Raw genomic sequence first — 10,879 nt, forward strand, 5'->3', positions numbered from 1 at the left:
ATTTACCATAATGCTGAGAATACTTGTACACTCGAAATTTAAGTGCGGCTGATTTGACCACGGAGATCGGAGTCACGGCTGGCTTGACCGCAGTCGCCTACTGGACAAGGTACGTAGCAAATGACTTTTTATAAAACAAATGAAATTTCCTTGTAATTTACAAGGCATGTGATTATAGTTTCTGTGGCATTCCCTGGTGTTTCATTTTCCTACTCCTGTTATATTACATCATTTCAAAGCAAGTTTCTCCAAATGTGCTGTATAGAGATTAAACAGCAGAGGGCGATAGAGTCAAACTATTTGATTTTGCTATTGTGGCCATTTTGTTATGAGCCATGCATGTGTTAACTCATAGAACTCATAGAGAGCCTTATGTATATATATATTTAATATTAAAAATGCACACAGACAACTTGATTAGACATTTTTTCTGTTTGTTTTAGGAGTCATGCTTGTTTTCAGAGGTTAGTAATTGAATTAAGAGTGTGTCATAAAACAATATTAAGTGGATAATAGTAAATCTACACTTTTTTTTTTGGAAGAAGAACTTTTCAGCCATGTATTAAAGCATAGAACAACATTTGCAAATTTGATATGAACATGTGACTTTCTCATAACATCTCTTCAAACTCTGGGCTACACTATTTTATCCTAATGTATTTATAGTTTATAACTATAATTGTCTTTGTTTTTAAAATAGCTTTTGTTTTTGCCAAATCTCCCCATATCTTCTGAAACCTGAAGTTAAAGTTTAACTTTCACTTCCATAATATAATTCAAGATAACCTGGGAACTGTTATCTCAATTGAATTACTTCCTGTTAGATATTGCTCAGAGTAATTCTCTTTGCAAAGGAAATATATTGACTGCAGTTCAAGGTCTTCTTTGGCATCAAGCTGTACTGTAACTTTACGCTGCCACAGAAGGTCAAGGAAACTGCTGATCTTCTCACTATCACTACCCTGTTGCCTGATATTTCTCATAGAAAGTTTTGTAACTAGAAATCTGACTGCAGTTCAAGGTTGTGTAGATATACAGGTTGTTAAATCAAATAATAATGAAATAATATATGATTTTGGAACAAAACAGCACAGAATTAGAGACCAGAAAAACCCAAGGAAACCCTCCAGTTATTTATACTTCTAGTCTTTGTATTAGTCTTCGTATGAACTAAAAAGCAACACACAAACTTAAAAGGCTCAAAGTCTGAGAGATTTATAATTATTACTTATTGTTATGTATGTCTTGCAACGTAAGGACCCAACAATTGCATTGTTTACTATTAATAGTCATCTATCCGACCGTTATCTAAACTGCTTATTCTTTCAGGATCACTGGAGATTATCCCAGCACACGCTGGGCAACGTATGCCCTGGACAGCTGAGCCAAGCTACCACATGGCTAACATACATAACAAGACAAACACATTAACAGGAATTTCTAGTTTCTAATGGAGGGAGGAGTTTCTAATTCAAATGGACAATAGCTCCTGAGAGTTACATACACAGGACACACAAACTCCACACAAGACCGCACACAGCTAGCAGACACAGGACAGGATATCCTTGCTGTGTGTAAATAGAAAGAACCCTAACCCTAACCAACCATGCTGCCCTGTGGTAATCTAATAATATCAAATACTACCACTGTTGTACTCATCATAAGTGATTCTGGGTTGTAAGATAAATGTTTTCAGTGGAAGCGTCATATTAAAAGATGTCAAAAAAATCGGTGATTGGTCAGGAGTGTAAGTGTACCCATTATTGTAGTGCAATAATCTCAGTTGGCAGCATTGTTCCAAATAAGGGGGAGCAGGGGGCTCAACTCCCCAGAAAGAGTCATGAGGTCCCTAGAAAGCCTCATTTGAAAAATGTATGGATGCTCTAAAATATTGTAATTTTTGGTTCTACTGTTTTTTTGTTCTGTATAAATTTATACTTTGTTGTATTTAGAGTACCTGTTGGAAAAGTTATCTTAGTTTTTTCGTAAGATGAACATTGGAGGCTGTGGGAATGTTCATAATTGTCATAGGATTCAACTTAGTCCTGGTCTGTTTAATAAAGTAACACAACCGTTGTCTGTCCACGGAGCATTGGCATTTTATTGTTTTGCAGTGGAGAGTAATTTAAAAAGACATTGCGACGGTGAAGCAATTTTCTGTTTCTTTGTTAAATATTCTCTGTGTGAATTGACATAAATTGATTGTATATTTTTCATGGCAGTACCCTCCCACCCCTCTGCCCAAAAATTATGGCTCCCCCAAAAGCCACAGTGTAATTTGAACACTGGTTGGCAGTTTCTTCCTAAAATAGACATTCAGCATTAACGAATTTAATCTTATGTTACATAAATAAACAGGCCAACAGATTTTTCACAATCATGACTAGTAGTTGCCTGATAAGATCATCAGGGTTAGTTCCAATGAAATGTACATAGGTCTATATCCCTTCATCTCCAGCGGTTTATGTCCAACAGGCAGTGATAGGAAAAGCCTTCATGGTGGCCTTCATAATGCTAGTGATAAGTATTAGATAAGTCCAATGTCGAATATTTATTGTTCTGTTGATGATCATGTGATACCATAATATACCAGAGAATGCCGAAAAACAGCAGAATACATGCCGGCCATCCTTTTTTATTTTATTTTATAGAAGTTAAACTCTTCACAGTTTATGGTTGTAGTGTAATATTGAACTGCACAAACAATTAACATCATTTTTTTAACAATCATCAAAGAAATACTGTTATACTAGTTGTGAATATATGCTCAATGATTTTATTCACCTCAGTTTAGTGCAGTGAACCAATTTCTGCAGACAAGATGTGTACAAGCACAAGACAGAAAATCGGTTGCTTACACCTAAAGCCCTGCTACAGACTCAACTCAACTATCAATATACTCCTACACATTCATTTGATCACTCTACCACTGAATCTACTTTTAGTTGCTGTTGATAAATGTCATATAAATGCTTTTCTGAAATCGAAAAAGGAAGTGTAGCCATTGAGTGCAGTATTTCTGTGACACCTGCATGGGAGTTAGGGTTGGACAGACTGTGGCCTTTGGTTGTGCTGGTGGTGTGGTTGAGTGTTGAGAGCAGTATCAGGCTGCCCAGTGGTTTGGCTTGCCCTGACCTAGTAAAGGTTTAGTGACTAGATCTCTTTTTAAAGATTCTGGCTTTGTGAGCAGCTGCCTTCTGTAACCTGACTTCAAACCACACATTTACTCCCCCACTATGGAAAGAAATAAGGGTCATTAATAGTTTGAGCTTGTGAAATGATGTTCACAAATAATTCCATGGCCTGCAGTTATATATCACCTTTTGTGTGCATGTGAAAAGAAAATGTGTGCATGTGTCTAATGTGTGAATTTGTAAATAAATAAATAAATAGCCTATGTGGATGCAATTGTACAACTGCAGGCTGTGTGAAATGACACTCATTTGCTTCCATTTTCTGCTACACTTACACAGCATTTGAGTAAATATTGAGGGTAATGTTACTTGTTGAAGTATTTCAAATGGGAACACAAAAAGGTCAGCTCACTAGTACTGGTCAGACTATGAAAACTGTTTCCAATAAATTAGTACAGTAATTGTAATTCTAAATATGTACAGTAATTCTCTGTAATTGTTAAAACGGGTTGAAATCTTGAGGATTTTTGCACCAGTTTACAGTAACTAAGCACCTATCCTCTGTTATTTTACCCTACTTTGTTATTTACCTTTCAAAGAAAACTTCTCATCACCTCGTTTTGTTTTGCTCAAAAGTCTCTTCCGTTAATGTAACTTGTTGAGTTATTTGTACTGACTACATAACATTATCTGGTTATTGGTTTCCATTATTGATCCTGGTCAAGGCCCAGACGAGTACAAAGTATGGCAGACAGTAGTGACGCCAAATGATCTTGTGTAGTGCATCATGGAAAAAAAGCCTAGAATAGAAACCCAACACCTATTTGCAGCTGGCCTGTCAGATCACACATGCAAGAAAGGAACAATATCATTTTTAGAAATCATTTTTAAATCATTTTCCACAAAGCTGGAAATGTAACTAATTCTCCTAATACTGTTTACATTCTGGGTTTGCTTTGTACCTCTGAGGGGGAGATGTGGAACACTTCAGCAATCTTGGCGTACAGCTCCTTCACGTTTGTGAATCCGTGGATGCGGCCTGTGGGACTCCCGTGAGCCAGCTGGGTGTGGAAGATGAGCCTAGGTCTTGGGTATTCTGGTGGCCCTGATGGTGGTGGTGAAGGAGGAGGAAGCGGAGGCGCTGTGGGCTCCATACACCCTTGATTCTGGCTCTGGTTCTGGGCCTTCTGCTCGTCCATGGCCTCAGCCCCTGCTGCCTTGGAGTCCTGCGGGCTCATAGCCTCCCCGTTCTGCATCGGGCCCCAGCTCAGGTATGGTCCACTTCTGAGAGGCCTGTTGATGCGCTGCTCTGGCAAAGAGAGAAACTCTGTCCTTCCCCCCGCTTAGCCAGCCAACCACCCAGCCAACCAGCCACCCAGAGCTTTGGGGTAAAGAGCGCAGATGAATTAGTGATGAGAGTAGCCTTGTAACAGTAGCTGGAAGAGGCCAGCCAGACCCTGCAGGGTAGAAACCCAACACCCTTTGGGTTGGGGATTGTATGTGTTACACCTGAGCCTCTGGCAGCTCACGCATAGAGAACACAAACAAAACACATAAGGTAAAGGCTTCTTCATCTACACGCACATGACTAAGACTCTAATCCCCCATATCAGTCAGGCTGCGAGACATGTTGCACACACGACCCTGAATGTATGAACATCCCGTGAAGTGTGAAAATGCATAGCTGCAAAATGATTTCTAAAGTGGGACAGTCGTAAGATGGCCACAGACAATGTGCCAGTGTTACAGGTAAGATGATATCATTGGGTAGGGAGTAAGTGCCCCCCCCCCCTTCGCTGCCCTCATTGAATGAAATTGGCTGTTGCTGGGGTGAATCCTTGTGATGCACTGACCTTTCTGACCTCACAGACAGCCCACAGATACAGAAGATGACATAAAGAGATGTTTAATTCACGTAGGTATTTAGTCCTTTTTATACTGGCAAGGTATTGAAATGTCAGTTTCCTACCTTAGCGTACCCAAATGTGTGTACACATAACAGAAAAACCCTTAAAATAATCATAAATAATACAAGATATCTTATGAATGAACTTGTACAATGGATGCTTTGCAATAAATTGTGTATCTTCCTCGTATGTATAAGAACAAGACTTGGTACAAAATGCCTAATATACTTGTGACAAATAATGTAAAAAGTGCTGTGGTACTGTATAATGTATGATGAGACAAACATTTTTTTCTATATCCTGTATGTGAGAAAGATACAGACAAGAGACATAGCTAGCTTCGTAAGGGGATTTCCACCCATCAACCAACCCGAAACTTTAACGGGTGACTTGACGAACCAATCGATGACACAAAAATGTTTTGCTAACAGTCTGTTTTTCTTGTAAATAGTGGGTAAACACCCAGACGCTGAAAAGCCATAATTTGAATATGTTTGTCCCACCATGATGGGACAAACATATTATGGCGTTGGCCATAATAATTTTATTTGTCGCAATATGTCCCATGTGATGCGTTACTCATGTGCAAATCAAGGAAGCTTTCATGTGAGGACACAAAGAGCTATCTATCTCTCTCTCTCTCTCTCTCTGGATCTGGAAATTCCACAGAAATCACATTTTAAAATGCCAGCTGGGAATGTGTCACCAGCATTGTGATCCCATTATTATTCCCTTCAGACAAAGATTCTTTCCAGTACAGGTATGTATGGTATGTACTTAAACCAATGTCCATATCCAAGATTTCTGAGGTTGAGATGCTCAAATAGCTGACTGATTTAAATTCTTTCCCATTTGTCACATTTGCCAATGCATGCTGCCATAATGTAATGCTTTATTGATATCTATACCGTGTTTATGTATAATATTAAGCCAAAATAAATAATTAATTACAATCCATCTTTGTACAGTAGGGGTACAGCCTGTGATGTGCTGTTTTATCCTGCTGCATAAGCATTCCTACACACCTGTGCTGTAATGTGCATGGCTGCAGCTGTCTGTGCGTCATAGCCTCGGTTTTCCAGGCCAAGGTATTGCTAGCCTCCCAAGGTCAGTGTTTACTCCTGCAGCTGATAATGAGGATCTCTCTGGCAACAGCTAATAGGCAGTCCTCTAAGCAAAAAACATCCTACTTTCTCTTCCTGAAGAGACACATGTGATATGTCTGATAACATCAATCAGAGATAACACACTGGCTGAGAAGGAGAGGATCATTTAATGTTAGTGTTTTCCGAAGTGGCTGTTGCCCACTTCAGAAGGACATCATCCCACCAAGATCTTAACCTCAAGGTCTTCATTGTTCACCAGTTCATAAAGGGACAAAAGTTGATTAAGCTCACAGTTGTTTCTGAAGGGTGCAAGCCCTGTTCTGCATTTTCTTCAATAGTTGAAATTGTATTTGTTTACAACGTTACACCAATACTTTTCAACGGGTATACCCTTCTTTTTATATAATTTGCAGCTACTGATTCTGTAAGATTGAAGGCAGAGGCTTTGCTTGCAAATTTTGTAGATGCAACTTTACATGCAAACATTATGCCAGATTCATAACAGCAACAGTCTGTCAAACTTCCTGACTCTGCGGTGATTAGAGAAGTACAAAAGGAAATAATAACAGTCACTAAATGAAAGCTAAAATAAGTTGTTTGCCAAAGCATATTTTAAATATGCCCTTCTTATGTGACTCTAAGCTCATTGGCTCTGAGCAGGTGGTGTGTTTTTTTCACAATAATGTTAAAGTCATTTACAAATATTGACTAGATCAAGAGGCAGTAATTCCAGTTTCATGACTCAGACTGTTAATCTTAGCTAAATGTGTGGTCTCAAAGGTCCAGTGTGTATCAAATGGCAGAAATGGAATATAATATTCATGTTCATGTATAATCACCTGGAAATAAGAATGAATGCGTTTTCGTTACCTTAGAATGAGTTGAATCCACAGAGACCACCATCTTGAACTGCCATGTTTCTACAGTAGTCCAGACAAACCAAACACTGGCTCTGGATAAGGTTTTTGCAAGCTTCTCAGCCATTGTAGTTTGTAAGACTAAAAGCATTTACTGTGATGAATACACATGTTTATTTTATTCTGTCTCCTCATTTCTTTTTAGTTTAGTTCTGTTTTTACATTTGGAAATACACTTCTGATTCAGCAGTTATGGTCTATTACAGAGAATGTGATTTTCATGTTAATTTCACATCTCCCAGACACATAGTGCCTCTCTACATGAAAGGGCCTCAAGGTCATGATACCGGTCATGGTTGATGTTCCCAAACAAATGTGGAATTAATTAAATAACAAACATAGTATGAAGATGGGTCTATTGTGGGTGGTTCTTGTGTAGTTCCCCACGTTGCCCAATTACTGAACCAACTGTCACACTGATGAATCAACACAGAAAAGCCTGTTATTGCCTACGCTCCATCAGCACCCCCTCGTTACATCACATACTTCCTTATGAAGCGTGATTTCCTTCTCACTTTCTGCTTTGTTTTCTGGCAGAGGAGACGGAAGGGAAGGCCGGGGGCTGGCTGGTGTAGGCCAGATTGTGTGAGGGTGGTGTGTTTGCTGTGTCATGTGGCAGCACACTGCCTCTTCTGTTCCTGGTGGCGTGGCGATGCCTGAGCTGCCTGGTGAGGGAAAAAAAAGAGGCTTTCAATGCTGAGATTTGTGTATAACGGCTATCTGACAATGATTGGTTTCTCCTTTTTATGTGTTCAAGGTCTCTATCAATAGAGTTGTGAAATACTCATGAGAAAGCTGTGTTGTAATCAGGGTGAACTGTGTTTTAAAGGGTTATTCACTGATTTGTCATGATGTAATGACGTATAAATGATGTCAAGACAAATTTTGAGACAATAATTATAACTGAGTAATATAGTCACTTTCTCTAACAATGCCAGTCCTAAAATTAAAAAATTAAAAACATAAATATTCAGAGTACGAAACTTCAATCTTCATCTAAATTTCAGCCCAAAAAAATATCAAAAACATCTTTCTCTACCAGCAATGCCATGATCTAATATGTACTTTTTATAGGGTTCAGCGTTGTCTACAGAGAACCCTCACAAAACTTGCTCATGGACACCTCAAATAATTGCTCTAACATAAAAAGATTGTCTCAATACACCACCCTTCTGAAACACATTAAGTTTTTTTTAAACACTTAAGGTAGTCACAAGTAACCCGCAGTCATCCAATGTGACTACAATGTGACTTAATAAACTTTAGCCTTATGGCCTTGGTCTGTTGATTGCACAGTAGGTGTGTGACTCTGCCATTTGTTGTTGCAGTTGTTGCCGTTTTCTCCAGCACGGGGGGAGGTGAGAGACTTGGCCCTTCATTAGCTGCATGCACAGTGCAGGGATAAAGTGTTTCATGCCTTGGCAGTAGAATAGAAGCCACGAACTGAGCAATTGACTAGCCTTCTGATTCACTGGCCTCCACTTCCCTTCATAAGAACAGGCTCATTTGTTTTCCAGCTCATTATGATTCATGGGGTAATGTCACTTTTATTTAACTTAGTGGGTTCGGTCAGCTTTTGTAGTTCATCAAACCAAAATACGTGTTCCGCAACTGCCCTTTTTAAATTAAAATTGTTTTTTATTGTTATTTAAAAGCCTAAATATAACATTTATTTATCAAGTATACAGGTTTTACTATGCTATGCTATGTTACAATTAGAACTATTATGTTATAGCATTATATTTGGGAAATAGGTTTACCTTCACACAATAAAATTCAGCTTTCTGTTTATGGTATGTAGAGCTGTATGTTAACAGTACGGCCCCACCCTGCTGGAGGGCCTACAAGAACAGCCCATTTCTCTGTAAGAGTAAGTGTAGTGTGATGTGGCACTGTGGCAGCACAATGTGTATTCCCCATGTTGTTCACACGTGAAATGCTATTTCCACATGTTAATTATTGATTAAAAGGACACTGACACAATAAAAACACAGGCTGTATGCCTTTCACACATCTCAAGAAAGGGACTTCCCGGATACCATATAAGGTAATGGGCGGTCTGCGCAGGCCAACTACCCCCGTTCTGATTGGTGGCTCGGTCTGACATGACCGTTTTTTCCCAAGTTGTCGCCGACGCTGATTGGTCGGCTGACTTGGTCCGATTTAAGCTCATTATCTTAATCAGCCGTAGATGAAGTGAGAAGGAGGAGAGAAAAAAAAAAAAAGCAGAAGCTAAACAAGAACGGCGGAGTTTGGTGTGGAGCGTCGTTTCTACACGAACCGACGACCACTGGCTGAGGGAAGAATGCTTGAAAACAAGAGGGAGCGATTGAAAACCTTCCTCAGGAAGATCGACGAGAAGGCCATAGTCAGAATCAAGCACTTCATGAAGGAGAGGTGAGCGGAATGAATGTGGCGAGCAGAGCCGCTATCTGCCGGGGAGCAACATCCACAGGGTGGATGCTAACGGGTAGCTGTCCTTTGATGACAACAATCAGTCCGATAAGATTGGGCTGTTTTTTTTAATTTTATTTCATCTTTAATGTACTGCTTAGCTCAAAATCAGGTGGTATCTTTTAAAGGAATAGTTTTCAGCTGAAATGTAGTAACGTTAAGGGGGAAATAACGTCTTTGAGTCAGTGGGTAGATGATGCTAGCTTGCTATTCATCCGCCTGTTCCAGTCATACAACCGGTTACTCTTATCAGTCACTAAATGGCACTGACATTAAACAGTAAAACACTAATTTTTGGCTTCCGAAGTAAAAAAAAAAAAAAAAAACAGTTGTGAGTATCCTTGCCATATTTAGTGTACATTAGCACGAACAATACTGGAGAAGATGCACTGTGGTTTAGTATACGCTTAACGTTGTTGGCTTAGCTTGCTCATTGCTTGACCTATTGGTGACCTAAGCACGGGATATAACATGTTTAAAGACCAGCTTGACAGACAGACACTGACTTAAATGCTTCTCACTGGTAAAATGTCATTATTTGTGAGCAGAGTGATGTTCGTATATGTGGGAGTTATGTTCATGGATAAGGATTGTCAAGTCTAGTTTCATGTCAGGCTTTTTCTGTGAGATGTCTGGACAGACAGTGCATGGGGTTTCATGTGTTGTCATTTGTTTGTTTTTCTTTTTAAACAATTTCCAAGAACACAATGGTTATCCCACATTGCCCCCATGAAGTGCTGTTACGTGCCTGCTGTTTAGTGTCTAGTACGATTCCAGGCCGAGTAAATAAACAGCATCACATGTGGTAGTGGCATAAAGGTCCAGATCTGGTTGGTTCTTAATCTCGCCTGAGCCTGCTGCACTGAAGCCATGACTTCATCCACTGACCTATGTGGGTCACACTGGCATCCCTTTTTGTCCCTCCGTCCTGATCATGGATGATCCAGCCTTGTTGAGATCGAAATCAGACCAGCCTGGCAGAGGCAAATTTATGCACAACCGCACATCCACTCGCACTCTTTTAAACATACATATGTTGTGTTTCTGTGTACCCCCAAGGAAACGCACACACATATCACACATGGTATAAGCAAGTCTATGTTTTCCCAGAAAAGCCTATTTTTAGCTCCCAGGAGTCCACCACAGGTGGTACATGGTGTTATATAAATGCTCCCTGTTTCCCACTGTCAGTACTCTGCGTCCTCTGAGCTTTGCCTTTCACTTTCTCTCCATAGATAGCCATTTGCTGGCGTACAAGAGCCCTGCCAATCAGACTTGGCCTTCTGGTTATCAGTATAGCTATGGTGTGTCTGTATTATGGTATGTGGGCTGATTCTGTTTCCACAACACACACACACACA

The 10,879-nt window shown here is 39.8% G+C and overlaps 2 protein-coding genes across 3 annotated transcripts in view; one reads left to right on the forward strand and one right to left on the reverse strand.

The window, feature by feature from the left end:
* The window catches only part of gipc3 (GIPC PDZ domain containing family, member 3), an 11,604-nt gene extending 7,075 nt beyond the window's left edge, over nucleotides 1-4,529 (reverse strand). The window contains exons 1-2 of the mRNA XM_035653614.1: nucleotides 4,077-4,529; nucleotides 3,029-3,135 (exon numbers count right to left, since the gene is read on the reverse strand). Coding sequence (XP_035509507.1) covers nucleotides 3,029-3,135; nucleotides 4,077-4,390 — 421 coding nt within the window. The 5' untranslated portion in view covers nucleotides 4,391-4,529. The remainder of the gene's footprint in view (nucleotides 1-3,028; nucleotides 3,136-4,076) is intronic.
* A 4,758-nt stretch (nucleotides 4,530-9,287) lies between these two features.
* Nucleotides 9,288-10,879, forward strand: part of si:zfos-943e10.1 (GRAM domain-containing protein 2B) — an 11,126-nt gene continuing 9,534 nt past the window's right edge. For both annotated transcript variants that reach the window (XM_035653077.1, XM_035653076.1), the window contains exon 1: nucleotides 9,288-9,461. In XM_035653077.1, coding sequence (XP_035508970.1) covers nucleotides 9,370-9,461 — 92 coding nt within the window. In that variant the 5' untranslated portion in view covers nucleotides 9,288-9,369. The remainder of the gene's footprint in view (nucleotides 9,462-10,879) is intronic.

Source organism: Morone saxatilis, unplaced genomic scaffold, assembly GCF_004916995.1.
Source record: "Morone saxatilis isolate NCDOM2014 unplaced genomic scaffold, NCSU_SB_2.0 Contig12, whole genome shotgun sequence".
NCBI classification, from domain to species: domain Eukaryota; kingdom Metazoa; phylum Chordata; class Actinopteri; family Moronidae; genus Morone; species Morone saxatilis.